The sequence below is a fragment of the Emydura macquarii genome, unplaced genomic scaffold, assembly GCF_026122565.2.
Source record: "Emydura macquarii macquarii isolate MOO-44397 ecotype Brisbane River unplaced genomic scaffold, CSIRO-AGI_Emac_v2 contig_2897, whole genome shotgun sequence".
NCBI classification, from domain to species: Eukaryota; Metazoa; Chordata; order Testudines; family Chelidae; genus Emydura; species Emydura macquarii.
In genome coordinates this window covers 45,672,753-45,692,522 of record NW_027133034.1, presented here as the reverse complement: position 1 = coordinate 45,692,522, position 19,770 = coordinate 45,672,753, and the positions used below count along the sequence as shown (strand labels likewise).

Sequence of the window (19,770 nt, the reverse complement as noted above, 5' to 3'; positions counted from 1 at the left end):
TCTTTGGAAGCCTTCTTTTTTTAAGATCTGGGACCCCATCTATAAAATAATAATGCTATTTTCTATAAACTCTTGAACTATTCTGCATTCCCTGTTCTTGTAGGTAATACTTTCATTTTGACATCTCATTTAATAAGCCATTCATTTTACTTTCCGAGGTTTCCCCATACAACAATAAAAAGAGATACATTTCAATATACACCTGAATTGTCATGCCAAGATGTGCAATTATTGCACGAGGAGGTGAAAGTGAGTGGATTTAGGCTTGTGGTCAAGTATTTATGACTTTAAAAGGAACAGTGTTCAAGAACATTCTGTCATAGTTGGGCAACTTTACTTTCATTCTTGTAACACCCAAAAATTGTTGCTATATGTTTCAATTAGATTTACATCAGGGAAACCTCTCTTAATTAGTATTAGCTTAGTAAATTAGTAGATTAGCAGTAAATTAGAGTTTAACTACATGAGAGTCTTGCACTCAGGGCCGTATTATCCATTAGGCACAATAGGCACAGTGCCTAGAGCCTATGAAACTTTCAGGGCCTACGAAAAATATTTTCATATATAATTATTTATTTTTATTTAAAAAACTATTTAATAATAGCTTAAAATCAAATTAGTTATTTCGGTTGGGGTCCTACGAAGGCAAGTGTGCCTAGGGTCTATGAAGGTCTTAAAACGGCCCTGCTTGCACTGGTTCAAGTCTAGTTAATCTGCATCTAAAACACTAGTGTACATGTGGCACAATGCATCACAGTGCATTAACTCTGCACTTACCGCACCTGGAATCCTCTTGCAAAGTGGAGTAAGTCTGCTGCAAATGGAGTCAGTTTGGTTTATTGTTTGTGTGCACACAACAGCTGCACATCACTTTTTGCATGCCTCCAATGGCTATTCCACATTGCTTTGAGGTTTAATGTTACTGATCTGTCTGCATACATGTGTGCCCCCACCTGCTCTGCTGTGACATTCCCAGGATAACCAACTCCCCCATTTAAAAACTGATGCATGGGGCCAGATTTTACCCATTTACTCCTGGGTTCGAGTATTTCAGCATTATTGTGATACTACAGTGATTCTATTCCACAAAGCCAACAATGTGCTGCTGCTTATGGCTGAGATCCAGGGCCCCAGCACAGCTATCTGGGGAGAAGCATCAGTGCTGGAAGCTCTTGTGGCCAGCTATTGTAACAAAGAACTGTTGGTGGACATTGCAACGTAGATATCTGTGAGGGATCATGACTAGGGTGCCTTCCAGTGCTGAATAAAGAGCAAGCAGTTCAGGAGGGTCTACATTAAAATGAGGGATGCAAGGAACACATTAGACAGGACATCTGATGTGTCAATTTTATGAATGGATAAGATTTCACACAATTATACAACCTACCAACCCAGTTACTTTGTGGATCCTGCTACTAGCTCTCTTCTTCACCCCCCACCTAGGGATGACTGCCAATACCCAGTGAAGGATGAGTGGGACGAGGCTGGAGAAGAGTTGTCCCTTGAAAGCTAGGATCTGTTTGGGACTCAGGACTCTGATGCACAGCACGTTGAAAGCCAACCTGATTCTTGCCCTGTACTGGCCAAGCCCAAGTCCCAGCCAGAAACTCAAGCCAGCACTGAAGAGGCAAATCCCCTTGAAGGGAACTTGTATTTTTAGAATTAATTAATTATTATTGTGTTAAGTATGCTAGCTTCTGTTCTGGGTGACCCACAGCAGCAGCCATTTTACGCAGATGTGAGCTAGGAGCCTTTCTGAGTTTCCTTCCCTCCTTCTGCCCACCATCTCCACTCGGCCCCCTATCCATGTTCACAAAATTGCAGCTGAACTCTCCAGGCACTGTGTGGCCACTGTTACACATTAAAGCCCTTACCATTATCTACTTTCAGGCCCACACCACAGAGGGGACAGGCCCACACCAGAGGGGACACACCCACTTGCCTCTCCCCTTCCCTTAGGTGTTCTTCCTATTGAACCTCCTACCTTCATTCACTGCTTCAAATATGGCAACCAGCAGCATGCTGTAGCCATAGTCTCTGTGCCTCTGGTTCTCAACCAGGGGTATGCATACCCCTGGGGATACGCAGACATCTTCCGGGGGTACATCAACTCATCTAGATATTTGCCTAGTTTTGCAACAGTCCACATAAAAAGCACTAGCTAAATCAGTACAAGCTAAAATTTCATATAGACAATGACTTGTTTATACTACTCTAAATACTATACACTGAAATGCAAATACAATATTTATATTCCAATTGATTTATAATTATATGGTGAAAATAAGGAAGTAAGCAATTTTTCAGTAATAGTGTGCTGTGACACTTTTGTATATTTATGTCTGATTGTGTAAGCAAGTAGTTTTTAAATTAGGTGAAACTCGGGGGTATGCAAGACAAATCAGATTCCTGAAAGGGATACAGTAGTCTGGAAAGGTTGAGTCATTACTGTACACCTCCTCCTAATAAAGTCCTACCTAATAAAATAATTTAAAATGTCACCACCCAAAAAAACCCAAAAAAACACAACCTTAAGTCATTAATAAAAATGTTAAATTTCACAGTAAATGCCTAGGCTCAAGTAATTACAGCGTATGTAATAACCATATATAATGTTCGCATTATAAACACACAAAGTAATCACCCTAGGCTTCAATATAAAAACCAAAATGTTATAACCTACTAAACACCCAACATAAAAATTAAAAATAAATTCAATTTGTTTATAAAGCTGCACACAAAGCCATATTAAAAATCAAAATTAAAATATATTTATAAAAACCACTAATACAATTTACATACCCTTGTAAAAAAAATGTATAAAATTGTCAATATGCTTTGTTACCCAATAATAGCATTAATTTCTACCATTGTGTACATTGAACAAAGTTGTTTGTGTACACAAGCAATGTACCCAAGTTGTAATAAATAAAATTTATTAAAAAAAAGTTAATCCTACCCAAAACCAATGTTAATGTTGCTATATTAAAATTATATAATATAATTTATAATACCAAAATATATTTGTTAACAAATATTATAAAGTACATTCAACCCATAATATTAAAAATCAATACTAATCTAGTACAATGCATGCTAACACTCAAACATTATAGCCTGCTTACACACATTCAAAAAAAACAATTAAAACCATAAACATAATGAAACTAAAATAATCAAAATACTAAATGCTGCAAAAGCTGCTACAAAGCAGTTAGTAAAAAACCCTACTAAAATAATCCCTCACTGTCACTAAAATTTTAAATCTAGCATTGCATCTCATCATGCTAGTGTGTGTGTTGAAAATAGTTTCTACAGTGGCTACACTGGGACTCTTTTGGTGAACTAAAAGATCCCTAAAGCAACTCAAAAAACTAAAAAACCCCCGCATACAAGTAAGGCAGTGCTCTGCAATATACCCTACCGGCAAAAAAACCCTAATTGCTCAAACCTCGGCTGGGATGCCTTAAGTCATACTCAAAAGTGTATCAAAAAGTCGTTGTAGGGCCTATTAAGCTATGGCGGCCACCAAGAAGGGGAATGTTGGAGGGCCAGTGCAATCTGAGTTGCCTGACCCCTGTCCTACAGGCCTAGCATAGCTTCAGTTGCTTACTTAGCTATTCTGACCCCTGTAGCATGACATCTTCTGGCTGACATAAATGAGTTGGACTACTAAGTAACCCTGCAGATGTCTCAGTTTCTGCATACCACAGCACATAAAACAAAATACACAACATGTATGCTTGCATCTGCACATAAATAACTGTAATAAAAACAAGAAGTTATCCTTAAACGTCTGAGGGTCCTCTTTTTTTATTGCCAAGGGGCATAGTTTTACACCACCCTCCTATCACCAAATATTTTAACAACCCCAATCATCATAATAAATAAAATATAATAAAAAAATAAAAACCCAATATAAATAACATTTATTACATAAAAATTTATAAATTTTTTTTTTTTAAATCGCTACTTAAACAAAAACAAAAACCCCCCACATTCCATCAACACCTAACTGCAAAAAATGCTGCTGGTCGGACCAAAAAAATCCACTAAATCCCTAGCAAAACCCCTAAAAAAAACCCCATTCCTGTATACAGCTTTCTAAGTAACTGCTTAGCCCTCCAAGCTTAATAAATATAATTATAATTCATTTTAAGCTTTATATTCAAATAATATCTATAAAAAGCATTATACATTAAACCTTATTAATCTGCAAATCAAGCATACCATGTCTCACTAGTATTCACACTAATCACTAAGCATCCAATATCAACAATAAGCTGGGTCTCCCAAAACAATCTTAAAACCGTTAATGTCCATAGTGGGGCCAAACACTCTTTTCTCCATTAATGCAAATAGAGCAGAGTTCCAAAATATCCTAGGTCTTGACCATGATGGTCAAACAGCTCTTGGAGCACCAAAGAGAAATACATCTTTCTGTTTATAAATTCTGTGCCCTGGTGTGGGGGCCAAATGATGGAACCCATGTTTACCTATTAATTGCCCCAATACAGTTCAGAAACACCATGTGTGCAAAGCCATCAGTTTCCTGAGCATTACTTTGCTGTATGACCCAATGAAACAATACCTTTTCCATGGCATGACAATGGCCCCAACGGTTGATCTTCCCATGCCAAGTTGATTGGCAGCATTCTAGTGTGGCTATCTTCCAGATGGCAATGGTAACCTGCTTCCCCATGGGTAGGGGCAGTGCACGTCGGTATGGCTGCTGATGCAGCTCTGGGCTCAGTTCAGCACCTCTGTCAAGAAAGATAGCTTTTCCCATCCTGAAATGCTCTTGCCACTGCTGGTCATACCAAGTCTGTAGTATAATCCTTTCCCACAAATGTATGCTGGTCTCCTGAGTCCAGAAACAGCATTGCATGGTGATCCAGGAACCGATTCTCTCGTACCAACTGTTCAGTGTCCTCTGCTGCTTCCTCACCCTTGTCCCACTTTCACTACCACTGAATCTCCTCCTGTTGCTGGAACTGTAACATCTGAGGCTTTGGTTTTTTTGGTTAGGCCTTGTTCTTGAGCTAAGCAGTAGCAGCTATATCAGGAGAGGCAGCAGCCATAAACTAAGTAGCAGGTAGTCACATCTTCACATTCCTGAAACTACTTCAAGACAACGTAATATCAGGCTGTTAAGAAGGTGATACTGTCCTAATAATACCTACCACCATCAGATAAAGAAACCAATCTTAAGATGCTTAAAGAAAACTTTTTTTTTTTTTTTTAAAATAGCATTCTGTCTGGAAAGGAATCACTTAACAATTGTGGTTGTAAAACCTACTCTTCTTGTTTTTTTTAATGGTACCCGCTTTTCTATTGTTTATCTGAAAGATTTCTGTCTGATTCTTTGATAGTTATGCAACAGACAGAAACAAAGTGTGTACTATTTAAATCAATTGAGGTGGTGGGATATGATTGGTTAAAGAACTGTTTCGTAATGGGCTAGGGTTGGTGTTTTGTAGTACTTTAGTTTAAAATGATTGGTTAAGGTACAGCTAAGCAGGACTCAAGTTTTAACTATATAAACTGAGGTCCAAAAGGAAATATTTTGGAACCTAACTCCAGGACACAGCTCAAGATGATCAGAGCTGCCAGGTCTCAACAGCTTCTGTACAGTATGGTTGGTAAGGTGGAGTCCCCAAATGATCTAATCTTCATTGGCCACCAGGAGAAGTTTGTCTGCCTTATTGGAAGTAGTGAGCATTGTATGCTTAGTGTGTGTATTCTGTTTTGGCAATTGTTAATAAATAGAGAATAAGGCTATTACTGTGTAAGGCTCCTTCCCTGGTAAAAGATCCTGGAATCCCGCAGAGAATTACTCCCGGAGCCCTATGATTTGGGAAAGGGGGAGTATTTCAATTAACCAGGTTACACCCGGAGCCCTATGGACTGGGAATGGGTGACCCTGAGCCCTAGAGTGTGAACTGGGTAAGGGTAGGTGCCTTTCCCCCGGAGCCCTACGGATTGGGAAAAGGGGGGGGGGGTCTTAACTGAGTTACGCCTTGAACCCTACGGATTGGAGTAAAGGTGGGGTGCCCTTGTGTGCGGGTAACAAAGCAGCTGCTGCCACCACCACATCATATAATTAACAGTGCAATGGGTGGTCTCCAAAACCAGATTTGTCTGGCTTTGAGTGCCGAAATACACTCCAAGCAGCCTCTGTGTATTTGTAGCTACCACTATACTGGAGCAGAACATTGCTGGGTCCATGCTTGTCAACAGCAATTTCAAAATGGCGGTATCCCATCCATAAAGTAAACAGAGGGCGGAGAAATGGATTTTTCAAAAATTTAAAGCTTCCCACCACTCAGCAAAAACAATCCCAAGATGTTTGCTGCTGCTGTGCAATGAAGCAATAGACCATGGGATGCCCTCTGAGAACACAACCTCAGTTTGCAAGAAGCATGCACCATAAGAACACATGATGCAAACTAAAATGGAACAGGCTTTCCATGTGCATGCTATTGGTGTAGTTTTCATACAGTGCTTTACCAGATGCACAGCAAAAGCTTCACATTAACCCCCCCTTGCGTAGACAAGCCCTTATTCCAGAAGGAAATGTATTACAATGATGAAAAGAAAGTCTCTCAAAGGGAAAATGATCTATGGGAATAAGATCTTTTTCAAAAAAGGGATTAGATAAATTGCAAAATACTTCTCATTCAATTGTTCATACAATCCAAACCATTTAAAAAAAAAAGGTGGTTAGGACTATAAATTAAAGAAATAAGTATAAGTATAAAGCTTAAATGACAGACTTTTGAAAGCTTAGCCATGCAACTGTAACTTCATAAGAAAGGTTATATACATACATAACTTGCACTGTCAGATTGGGTACAGTAGTCTACAAAATCACTTTCTATGAGAAATACAAAAATACATAAGTGACCTGCAATAAAATTATCTAGTGTATGTTAAGACATATGCTAACACATTTATATATTAATAAATATATATTAAATAAATAATAAGGTTAAGGTTGAAAGTTGCCCCATAACAAGATAGCCGGCATTGCTCATAGAGCCATATGATTTTTCCACAACCTCTCCAGGAGTCACAAATGCTGCCTCTAATATGGTCCTAGTATAAATACTCCAGAAGAGCCAGAGTTATTCAAGGTCATATCTGAACCAACATTCCTAAATGTGATGACACACTGGAGTAGTGGGGTCAAGTTTACGGATGACACTAAGCTGGGGGGAGTGGTAGATACTCTGGAAGGTAGGGATAGGATACAGAAGGACCTAAACAAACTGGAGGATTGGGCCAAAAGAAATCTAATGAGGTTCAACAAAGAAAAGTGCAGAGTCCTCCACTTAGGAAGGAAGAATCCCATGCACAGCTATAGACTGGGGACCAACGAGCTAGGCAGCAGTTCTACAGAAAAGGACCTGGGGGTAACAGTGGATAAGAAGCTGGATATGAGTCAGCAGTGTGCCTTGGTTGGCAAGAAGGCTAATAGCATATTGGGCTGCATTAGGAGGAGCATTGCCAGCAGGTCGCAGGAAGTGATGATTCCCCTCTATTTGGCATTGGTGAGGCCGCATTTAGAGTATTGTGTCCAGTTTTGGGCCCCCCACTACAAAAAGGATGTAGACAAGTCAGAGAGAGTCCAGTGGAGGGCAACAAAAATGATTAGGGGGCTGGAGCACAGGACTTATGAGGAGAGGCTAAGGAAACTGGGCTTGTTTAGTCTGCAGAAGAGAAGAGTGAGGGGGGATTTGATAGCGGCCTTTAACTACCTGAAAGGGGGTTCCAGGGAGAATGGGGCTAGGCTGTTCTCGGTGGTGGCAGATGACAGAACAAGGAGCAATGGTCTCAAGTTGCAAGGGGGGAGGTCTAGGTTGGACATTAGGAAAACGTTTTTCACTAGGAGGGTGGTGAAGCATTGGAATGGGTTACCTAGGGAGGTGGTGGAATCTCCATCCTTAGAGGTTTTTAAGCTGCGGCTTGACAAAGCCCTGACTGGGATGATATAGCTGAGGTTAGTCCTGCTTTGAGCAGAGGGTTGGACTAGATGACCTCCTGAGGTCCCTTCCAACTCTAATATTCTATGATTCTAAGTAGAACTTTTTTAAAATTAAGCTTAAAAAATTTTTTTTTTTTTTTTTTAAATAAAAGCTGTGCCACAACTTAATAATGCAGTTTGCATTCATTCTGAAACTCATATGTTTGATATTCACCCCAGTGGTGAATAGAACTTTTTTAAACATTCAATTTAAAGTTTTACCTTTGATTTAGAGAAAATAAAACCAACTTTTTCAAAGTAGAAAGTGTTACTGTCTGCAATAAACTAAATAGTTCAATTTCTACTTTTAACAGGTAAAAGCAAGATAAAAAAGCTACATATATCTATATCTTAATCGTGTTTACATAATTTGCAAATTATTAGAATTTCACTCAGCCAGTCAAATTACTTTCTCCAAAAAACCCATTATGAAAACGTCTCAATACAGAACGTGTACTAAATAGACAGACATACTTATTTGTTAAGTACCAACATTCTACTATACTTGGTTCAGTGCAAGACACAGGCCTGGTCTACATTGGCAATGGAGTTCAACGTAATGCTGCTTACGGAAACCTCCTAAAGTATGCATCTCCACTGGCACCTAAGTTCCGTCGATTTAAAGTGCGTTAAGAGTCGACCTAATAAAAACCACCTCTGCAAGTGGCGTAGCGCTGAATTCTAATTCCATGGGTCGAATTTGCGTCAGTGTAGGCAGAGTGCAATGTAAATAGACACCTCCCGGAGGCCAATGGCATCCCATAATGCCCCACTGAGACCGCTCTGGACATTCATGCTCTGCTATAACATGGCCACGTAAACAGGAAATAGCTCCTCCACTCAAGCTCCGGGAAATTTTGCATTTCCATTTCCAATTTAGACAGCATGGAGAGAGATTTGTAGCTGAACCGCTCATAGCAACTGCACAGTGCAAACACGCTCCAGCTTGGAGTTGACCAGAAGTTGTGGATTTCATCTGTCTGTGGGACGAAGAGTCTATCCTGACTCAGTTGCGAGCCAGCAAAAGAAATTTTGATATCTATGAGAAGATCTCTTGCAGCATGTTGGAGAAGGGGCACAACAGGGATGCGCAGCAGTGCCACATTAAGATCAAAGAGCTGAGGCAGGCATATCAGAAAACTAGGGAAGCTAACAGCCATTCTGGCTCCTTGCCCAAAATATGCTGCTTTTACGAGGAGCTGCATGCAATTCTCAGTGGTGACCCCACCACTGTGCCACCGCACGGCATCGATACCTCCGAAGAATCTCAATCCAGGATGAATGAGGAGGACTCTGTGGACGAGGAGGATGAAGATGAGGTGAGCAGGGTGCAGGATAACGAGGTATCCATTCTCCCTGAGAGCAAGGATCTGTTCATTACCCCAGAGTAGTCCAGCCACACACAAGTCAGCGGGACTGATCAAAATGCAGGGGAAGGCATATCTGGTGAGTGCGTAGCAAATCTTTATTTTGCAGTTATGTCCCCAGTCCAGCTTCTTAAAAGGAGTTTATGTTTTTGAGGGGAGGGTCTTACAGTGTGGTGGCAAACTTCAGTGGAGTTACTCCTGGAACAGACTATTTTTGTGCAGACGTATCCACAGAGCATATCTCAAGGAAGCATATCTCAAGGAAACTTTCAGGTAGGTAATCTGTTAACCTTTGCAGAAGGTTTCTGGGGAGGGCAGCCTTATTTCTTCCGCCACGGTAGGATACTTTTCCTCGCTACTCTGCTGTTAAATGAGCAAGCATCACTGTGGAACACAACAGAGCATCATAAGGGCCAGGCCTGTGCTTGCAGCAAATCTTCCATTTCTGCTTACGTTACCCTCAGAGGACTGATCACGCATGGTCACCTAGGGAAGATGGTGCAAGTTTAAAGTACCTGACCAATACAGTCACTCTGTTTTATTCCTCTGTTCTGGACAGGGTCCCTTGGTGCCTCCTCAAGACTAGTCCTAGTCCTGTTGCAATGGGCATTATGGGTCCAGACACTGGTTGCCCTATGTTTTCTGCTGCTACAAATCATGCACAGTGTCCTCTAATCTGTTCTGCCACCTCCTCCCAAACTGGTCCTTGGCATGTTACAGGAGAGCCCAGTGATCCCTCTCCTTGCTTAAGTGTGGACTATGGATTTTTGTGCTAATGAAGCCTCTCTCTCTAACAGGTGCAAGGGACCCTTGCTTACCCTGTCTGTAACGCCAGTCCGACCCTTCCGAGATGTACAGAATGGAATGCAGGTCTGGCTTAGCCTTGTCAACATGAAGGGGAGTTCTTTTTACATTGTAACATTTCCTTTACTACTTTGGGTCAGCTAACAATGGCAACTTTGTGCTTTGTTTATCTTACAGTAGACACCTTGGCCTTTGACCCGCCTTGCTGAACTCCAGCTGAAAGACTTTCCCAGATTAGGAAGCGGGGAAAAAAGAAGGCGGGATGACATGTTAAGCGAACTAATGAATGCCTCCATGGCTTCTGACACAGAGCTCAGAGCCTAGAGGATGTCCTGTGTTCCATGTCCATCTCTAGTTTTTCAGACAAGAAGATCTGCACAGAAGCAGGAGCGTGATATGCAACAGGAGATGTTGCGTATTACGAAGGACCAGTCTGACACGCTGAGGCGTCTGGTAGAGCTCCAGGAAGAGCAGTGGCAGGACAGACTCCCTCTGCAGCCCCTCCAAAATACTCTGCCGCCTACCGCTTTGTTATCAGCCCCCACTCCCAAGCGATCTAGGAGGAGACCGAGCGGAGTGCAGTACATGCTGCACTCCACGCTGGGAGGTGAGCAGAAGGACACAACGGACCCTTTAAGAACTGCATGCAACCACAGTTGCTTGCAGAGTGACACTTTACAATGTAAAGTTATCTTCCTTTCCCCCCATTATAATGGGTCACAAATAAAACTTTGTAGCATTAAAAAACATCTGTCTTTATTCATTCATAGCTTGAGCGGGGAGAAAAGGGGCAGGGGCCGCTGGAGCGAGGGTGGGGGATGGGAAAGAAAGGCACAGCACAGACATACATTATTGCAGTTCATTGCAAAACTGGTTTTTCAATGCTTCCCAAAGCCAAAGCGCTCCGCCGTTGGCGCTGAGCATTGTGCTGGAATTTGGCTGCTCAAAATTTGCAGCCAGCCTATCAGCCTCCATGGCCCAGCCCTGGGGGAACTTTTCCCCCTTTGTTTCACACAAATTATGGAGCACACAGCACGCAGATATAACTGATGGGATGTTCTTTTCACTGATGTTAAGCCTAGTAAGTAGACATCTCCATCTGCCTTTTAAATGGACAAATGCACATTCCACCACCATTCTGCACTTGCTGAGCCTGTTATTGAAACGCTCCTTCTTGCTGTCCAGGGCCAGTGTATGACTTCATTAGCCAACGGAGCAAGGGGTAGGCAGAATCCCCCAGGGTCACTATTGGCATTTCCACATCACCAATGTTTATTTTTTGGTCTGGGAAGAAAGTGCCCACCTGCATCTTATTTAACAGACCAGAGTTTTTAAAGATGCACGCATCATGCACCTTGCCAGACCACCCCACACTGATGTCAGTGAAATGTCCCCTGTGATCCACAAGGGCCTGCAACACCATTGAGAAGTATCCTTTCCGGTTTATGTGCTCTGTGGCAAGATGGTCAGGTGCTAGGATAGGGATGTGTGTGCCATCTATTGCCCCCCACCCCGCAGTTTGGGAACCCCACTGCAGCAAACCCATCCACTATGTCCTGCACATTTCCCAAAGTCACTTCCCTTCTTAGCAGAAGCCTATTGATGGCCCTGCACACTTGCATCACAGCAGCTCCAACGGTGGATTTACCGACTCCGAATTGATTCCCAACTGACCGGTAGCAATCTGGAGTTCCACAATGCAGTGGCCACTCACTTTTCCACTGTCAAAGCTGGTCTCAAGCAAGTATTCAAGCGCTTCAGGGCTGGAGACAGCTCCGCGCAGAGTTCAAAGAAAGTGGCCTTTTGCATATGAAAGTTCTGCAGCCACTGCTCATCTTCCCACACCTTCATGATGATGCGATTGCACCAATCTGTGCTTGTTTCCCGGGACCAGAGCTGGTGCTCCACGGATTGAAGATGATGCGTGACAGCCTGCAGCAAATGGGAATTGTTCCACTCTATGGCTTGAAGCAGGGTGGCCTCAGTAACGTCTGTGCTGTGGCTGTCTTGCCTTTGAAAATACTGCAGTAGAAGCTGTGAGGTATTTGTGATGCTCACAATGATAGTGCAGAACTGAGCGGACTCCATGTCTCTCTGGCAACACAGTGCGCATGGCATAGAAAAACGGCACGAAAAAGTGTTTGCAGTTTGTTTGGGACAAGAAGGGAGGGGGAGGGAGCACGTTGCATCATGGGAGGACGACAAGCTTCCCAAAAGCCTCTGTGGCTAGTTGCACTGTGAGATAGCTGCCCACAGTGCACTGCCTTCAATATCAACCCAAGCATGGCGAGTGGGGATGGAAGAACCCAGTGCAAGGAGAGTGGTGTGATCATGCTCCTGTGGCTTCTAAAATTCGGTGGGTGAAAGTCTATTTAACATAAATCGACTTCAGTCTGCACTGTAGACATAGCCACAGAGTAGACAGACTCAGACTTTGTGATTTTACATGCTTAACAAAGCTCTTCCAATGTAAATAGCTTTGTAACAGTAACATGAAAAGATGTATCAACTTATTTTTATACTAAAACAAAAAGTCAGTAAAGACAGAGGAAAGTTACTATCTTTTCTATTTAGTGACATCACAGAAACTAACTGTAATAAGTACAAGCATACAAAGTGAAAATCTGTACATTACCTTCTACAGTGGTTGTCATGGTCATTCTCTGAAAATACTTAAACTCATTCCTAGCAACAAAACAAGAAAAGAAATCATAATGTAGATTTACTAGGAAAAATGTGTTTGGATTTCTTTTGTTGATAACATAAATGTGAATTTTAAATACATGTAAGCACAATTTATTGCTCCTGAGGTGCCATGCTAAATGCCCGGGAGCCAAAAAGGCCTCGATTCATCTAGGTTTATTTATGACAGATGTTTGCTGCATAGAAAGCAACAGTGCAAGGCTGCGTACAGATAACATGCCTGAAAGAAACCTGACCTTTGCGACCTCAATCCATTCCGTGCCTGAAACCAGAGACACACCATGCTCCTTTCCTACAGGACACCACACAGCCCTTCAGACGGCCCGTTTTGCTACTACTAACCCGACGGGTTTCAGAGATTTAGACACTAAGGGTGAAAGGCCGCAAAGGGGCCAGTCCGGATAAACCACCGACAGCGGCCTCCTCTACCTCCTACTGCCCCTCGGGGCGCCCGCAGCCCCCGCCAGTCCCACGCAGACTACACATCCCGGCATGCAACGCTCCCTCTCGAGGAGATGAACCCATAGCCATGGGCAGCATTACATGATGGGATTCGTAGTCTACTCGCGCAACGCTCGCCGGCGGAGAATATAGGGGCTCGGTCACAGTACCTGAGTGGGGGCCAAGGGAGGTCTCCGTTCCTCCCGATGCCCATGTTCTGGCACACGGCGGCTATGGAGTTTAAGGAGCGGACCATGATGCTTTCTTTCTGCCGTCACCTCCCGTCTGCTCAGCTTCCCGCTTCTTTCGGGTTTTGGAATTAGCGCGCCACTACAGCCAGCCTCAGAGCGCTGAGCAAAGTGAGCATGCGCAGAGCGAGACACACACGAGCGCACCTGCCTGTCTTTGCCTTGCTTGCCTCCCGGACGAAGGGGAAGAAGACAGGGATAACAGCCCGCGCGAGCCTTGTAAAGTATCACGTGACAGGCGGTAGCGCCAGTCTAGAACCCCGCCCCTCTCTCAGCCTCCCCCCCGGCCACCATTCAACGCCTTTTCCCTCTAGCTCCGCCCCTTTCTAGCCTACACGTGATGGTGCCGTGATTACGTCACACGCTGTTATGCTCGGCGTGCATGTTACCGCTCTAGGCTGCCGGTTCCTGCATTCCTGATGCCGCGGGGGCGGAAGCCCAGCGGTCCCGGACAGTCGGTGCTGAGTAAATTTTTCCCGTCGGCGGGATCCCTGCGCGTAGCCGGCCCCGCAGGGAGCGATGGGGAGGGGTGCCAGGCTGCGGCTTCGCACACGGTGCGCGGGGAAGAGGCGGCCGGCGTGACGGGTGTAGGGAGCCGGAGAGGCCTCAGCCGGCGGCTCCGGGAGGGTGCGGGGCTGCAGTCCTGGGGCTGGTTTTTCTTAACGCGCTGTGGGACACCGAGTCGGTGCGTGGGGCCCCGAGCCCGCCCCGCTCCCTTGTGGAGAACCGCGCACGTTGTAATAAACCCTGTCCCCGCGCCACGCTGGGCACTGTCCTACCGTGCGTCTCCCGAGCCCTCGGATCTGAGCCCTGTTCTCAGAGCACCTCGCCTCCTGTAACAGCTGTGATGCCCAGTGATTGCCCTTATAACTGCTGGGCTAGCTACTCCCTGACCCATCCCGGCCGCCACACCACTCACGGCCAGAGCTGTCTGGTTGCCGTCAGCAGCTGATGGTCTTAGCTTCTGTCTGCAGTGCTTCTGGTGAAGATGCTCTAGGCTGATGGGCGCCCCACTGGTTTAATATATGTCAGGAAACTCTCCCTCTCCCACTGAAATAGCGTGTCCACACTGGCCCTTAGGTCCCTATAATTTAGCTATTATTCACACCGCTGAGTGACATGTATTATACCAAAGTAATTTGTAGTGTAGACGTCACCTGAATTGAACTTCTTTCTGAGCTCCCCACTTACAATATTTACTTGGTGAACCCAAAATAGTTGAAACTCCCTTCTCTCTGTATATAAGATTATCTAGGGCAGAGGAAATAGTAACATCTCACTCTCTTCTCCCTCTTTTAAATCCAAATAATACAGGGTTTGTGAGATAATTCAAAATAGCCAGGAAATGTGGTTAAGTAGAAAGTCTACCTTTATCCCCATTTGTTTGTGTGCTGAGATATTGCGTGCACACACAATATTGAAGAGTAAGATGAACTCAAGCTTCTGGGAGACCCCATGTCATGTGTTTGCTTATATTTAGTTTTTATAAAGCTGAAAATTAAAAAGAACTAAATTTAAAATAATCTTTGCAAAATTATTATGCAAATCCATCAGTTTAGGCAAAATATCTTTTTACCAAGCTCTGTATCTTGGTGATTAATGATAATTTAAAAAAATCTATTAAGAAAAATGATTTGCCCTGGCTGAGTGGGTGTTCAGGATTTGACAAGGTTGTTTTAAGGATTTTTTCTGAAAGTTATACTATGTAAAACTCAAGAGTCTTTGCAGTGGCTACATATTTCCACTCAGTGATTTGCATCCCTCTACTCCAGTTCCTCTGAGTTTTATACATTTTTTTTTGGAAAGCAATGCTTTTTGGGTCCACACAAGTACTATCTTTTGCAGCATCTGATATTTGCAGCTCAGATTATAAAACCACTGTGTGCCCCCAAGTGCCTAATTTTTTTCACTTTCCAGAGTCAGGTGAGCATATGAGGATCTTTGTGTCTGGAGTGATTTTAGAGTCTATAAAAATAATAAATCCAAATTTCCCTAATTTTATTAATTGTATTATAGCTAATAAGTGTTAGACAGTTTGCTCCACTGCACAATTATATTTCTGTTCTTGACCCACTGTCCTGGGACATTTCTGGTCATTGCTGATCAGACCTTCAAGAATACAGAAAGGCAGATTTAAGTGATGAACATTTTGTCTTTCCATGTATCTGGAAGCAGGAGTTCTTGTTTTGCCCTACCCATTTCTCTGATTGCTGTTCATTTTGAAGGACCTTTGCATTGTTAAACCTGCATCAACAAACAGCACTGGCTCAGTGCTTTCCTTGATGAGGAGACCTTTCAAGCTCAGTATTTGGAAAGAACATCTGAAGAGCTTGCTGTCCCTGTGAAGGGACAGAGTAGGCTGCTTTCAGCTTTAAGGCAAATCAGGAAATGACCTAACACCCAAGTCAGTGCCAGATAGAGTGGGGTCAGTGGCTTACTTGCAATGACAATATCAGCTCTGAGAATTGAGACTTATGGAGATGGAACTTTACTAATGCAGAGGGAGGTTTAGGCTTTTAAGGAACAACCAGAGCAGGTCCTTTATCATTGAAAAGAAAGTTAGTGTAAACTGGTGTTGATCAAACATGGGCCTGACTGTATTTGTGTACAGATCTCTCTCTATCTCTCACCCTCTCCATTTCTTCAAATATCGTAAGACTCTCTCTCTAAAGTCTTGTTTTCAGATGTAAAATCACTTTACCTTGTGGCATGCTCTGTAGAAGTCTAGGTGATTTCTGGGGCAGTCTAGAAAAACATTTACACTACTCATCAGGGGAAAATATTTAATTTGTGGGCATTAGTGTTCCATGCCCATATAATGTATTTTAGAGTCTTTATTGTATTTTAGTCTTTGAGCTTCCTTATATGTCAAAATGTTTTCAACATATCTGCCAGTCAGCTTTTCTGCTGTTCTTAGTCCTCCCGCCCTCAAAAGATTCTTGAAAGATGTGGTTATCACCTTCCTAGCAATCAGACATCTTGTTCTACAATTAACATCAATCTGTTGCTACCAAGATTTTATATTCACCTTTTGACCTTTGAGGAAGTATTTTTTATTCTTTTTGTCACTAAAGACAGCATTTTTAATCTGAGTTACATCTGTGAGAAGAGTGAGTGAGTTGCAGGCTTTAATGGGTGATCCTTCTTTAGCTTTGTTCTACAGAGACAATGTTGTTCTGTGTTCTGATCCCAAATTTAAATAAAAAGTGATATCCAAGTTCCATGTGAATCAGATCATTAACCTTATGCTTAATTCTTCCTTGGGGAATCTAATTTCCTTATCCTTCATGTAGAGGCTTTTTATTTAGATCATTCTAAGGGATTTAGGAAATCTGTGTAAGGGGAATGCTATTTCTACTTCTGTCTAAGTGGATTAGGCTGTCCATTTAGACATGTTATGCATTAGCTAAGGTGTCAGAGTGAGTGCTGAGAGTCTCAGTGATGTCAGAGCTAAGACAACATTTATGCGTCCATATTGTTGCCTCCATAATGTTTCCACCATAAAAATTTGCAGGGCTGCTATCTTGTGTTGTATACACATTTACATAGCTGTACTCTTTACATGACACCTAGAACCAATGTTTAGTTTGGGAAGTCAGTTTTACAATCTTTTTAACTAGATCCCCTCAACCTATCTTAGAGTTGTCTTGTTTGCTGGACTCCCACTAGTGGAACTATGTAGAGTTCTACTTAATGAAGAAAAAAATTTATTTTGAGTGTGTGAATATGCAGAAGTGACACTACCAGTCCACTCTCCCCTTTCCTTGGATTTCCTTTCTTATAGGACTCTGAAATTTAGCAAGAAGAAATGAGGCAACTGCTATATGGCTGTGATATAACCTTTACGTAGAATAATTCATAAAATGGTGTTCATGCAGCCTCACTGGGCAGTACTTATTAAAAAATACTAGAAGCTCAGCTCTGCAGAGAGAGAAGGGGCACATCCTACACAGGCAATGTTTTCATAGAGCCACAGTTATTATGGGCAAGTGTCTTTTTTTTATAGCAGACCTTGAACTAGGTGCAGGATTAGATATAGAATGACTGAATGCACATGTTGTATATTACAAGAAATAGTCAAATATAAAGAAATAGCTGACAGCTGTACACACATGCAGTGAGCATGCAGTCAGAATATTTTAATGATGAAGTTATAATATTAGATCTATTTACCAACCACAGAAAGTTAAAGATAATCATTTTGTCTGAATACATCATTTAAGAGTCAGTAAGTCAAAAATATTTTTTAAAGGAAAAAAACAGAAAATCATACTAAAATAGACTGTGGTAATAAGCCTTTTGAAAGTTTCAGCTCTGCCTTCATATATTAGGCAAGTTCTCAAAGTCCAGACGCCAAAAAAAAAAAGTTACTAATATCTTCTAAAGATATATTAATATGAGTGCATAGGGAAAATCATTGGTATGAGTAACAACAAATAGTTAAAATCCTTTTGGATAAATTAACATTGAAATATGTATTCTTCACACTTTCTATGTACAAAGTGCTATGCATACAGAAAAGATAATTTTGTAAGTGAATTAGTTATAAATGGAAGATCCTAGATGGATAGTCCTAGTAACTGAAACCTTTTCTCTCCAGATAGCAGATGCAACATCACCCAAACTAACGTCCCTCAAATCTGTTCAGTTTATATGCAGTATTAATTCTTGATCTCTCTGCCAAAGAATGAATAATTGTACCACATGTGGTGACATTCATTCACTGTGAATGTCTGTTCATTGTGAGCTTTGGGGTGTTTGTGTCAAGGACTTCACCTTTTTATCTGCTTGTTAGTGTTAAGAACACTTATGGCACTATAATTTAGGCCACCAAAGTCCCAGTCTGCAGTGAGCTCTCTGCAAGCCTGTGGGTTTGCCTGTGCAGAACTCATTGCCGGGTGAAGGCCCAAGTCATTTCAAGTAGGGCTGTGAAAAGTTTTATAATGGTGATATTGGTCACAAAGGATCAAATCCCAATCCCCTTGAAGTCAGTGGAAGTTTTGTTGGTTATACTATTGGGATAAGGATTTTGTCCAACATGTAGATCATAGTCAAGCCAGTGACCTGGAGATTGGAACTATGTTGCGATAATACCTTGATCTGTCTACTGTTTGTAGAATACACTAATTTTTGTTTCTGTTTTGAAGAAATCTAGCCAATTATAAAAACTATTTATATACATACGTATACAGAGAGTGAAAATAGCAGTTCTAAGTGTTACACAGTAAATTAAATTGGTGTTTTTATTTTATTGTGCAGAGGTAAAGTTTTGTTCTTTGGGTGTCTATTTTTCATTCTTCCAGCATATGACAAGGGAAAAGAATAAACTAACTTTTAAAAAATTAATGTTTTAGACTTCTAAGTCTGACAGAAGTAAGAGAAGAGCTGTTGAAAACAATGAGCCTAGTAAAAAGAGGACACCACCAACAAAAAGTAATAGAAAGGAAGGCCATGATGCAGTGAAGATTCTTGATGTTGGTGAGTTCATGGTAAACAAACACTTGAAGGCATTTAAACTGAGTAAATAGTTTTTAATTATCAAAAGTTAAAATTACATTGTCATATAGTTTAGGGATTGGCTTTTGAATTCCATATATATATTTGAAAGTTCCATTAGTTGTTGAGAAATCATAGCTAATTATGATGAACTGATTCAAGAAAAAGACTGCTCCATGTTTCCACACCAAACATTTAACTAACAAATTAATGTTGGTAGAGAAATAAGGCAGTGAATAAAAAGGTTCATTAACTCCATTAAAGATTTTGGGGAAAGAATCATTATTTTCAAAATAGAAAGGGACTGTATTTATAGAGAAACAACACTTTCATAGTTCTTGAAAATGCATGAGAAATAAGAGTGAAAAAATGTCAACTTGAAATATAGTGCTTGTCTCTCCCCATTCATTGTATAGGAAGGCTAGCACCTAATTCATGCTTTGTGATCCCATTGTTGTTCCAGTGATTTTTTAGGTGCCTAAAAGTTAGTCGCTTTGTGGACCTGGGCCTCACAAATTATACAGGGGAAATAGTGAAGCTGATTACATATGAGCTTCTGTCACATTCACAAAATAAATTGGAAAGCTTTTTCTCTAATGTCTTTTAAGACATCATCTAAGGCCTTGTCTACACTAGCACTTATTCTGGCAAAACTTTTGTAGCTAATGGGTGTGATGCGCCCACC

The 19,770-nt window shown here is 41.9% G+C and overlaps 2 protein-coding genes across 3 annotated transcripts in view; one reads left to right on the top strand and one right to left on the bottom strand.

Moving 5' to 3' along the window:
- The window catches only part of DHFR (dihydrofolate reductase), a 46,609-nt gene extending 32,889 nt beyond the window's left edge, over nucleotides 1–13,720 (bottom strand). Inside the window, exons 1-2 of one of the 2 annotated variants that reach the window (XM_067569219.1) lie at nucleotides 13,512–13,720; nucleotides 12,833–12,882 (exon numbers count right to left, since the gene is read on the bottom strand). In XM_067569219.1, coding sequence (XP_067425320.1) covers nucleotides 12,833–12,882; nucleotides 13,512–13,597 — 136 coding nt within the window. In that variant the 5' untranslated portion in view covers nucleotides 13,598–13,720. Of the gene's footprint in view, nucleotides 1–4,591; nucleotides 4,630–12,832; nucleotides 12,883–13,511 lie in introns of those variants that run through there. The other variant, XM_067569220.1, reaches the window with a different exon arrangement.
- Nucleotides 13,721–13,966: 246 nt separating this feature from the next.
- Nucleotides 13,967–19,770, top strand: part of MSH3 (mutS homolog 3) — a 201,444-nt gene continuing 195,640 nt past the window's right edge. The window contains exons 1-2 of the mRNA XM_067569218.1: nucleotides 13,967–14,143; nucleotides 18,944–19,067. Coding sequence (XP_067425319.1) covers nucleotides 14,009–14,143; nucleotides 18,944–19,067 — 259 coding nt within the window. The 5' untranslated portion in view covers nucleotides 13,967–14,008. The remainder of the gene's footprint in view (nucleotides 14,144–18,943; nucleotides 19,068–19,770) is intronic.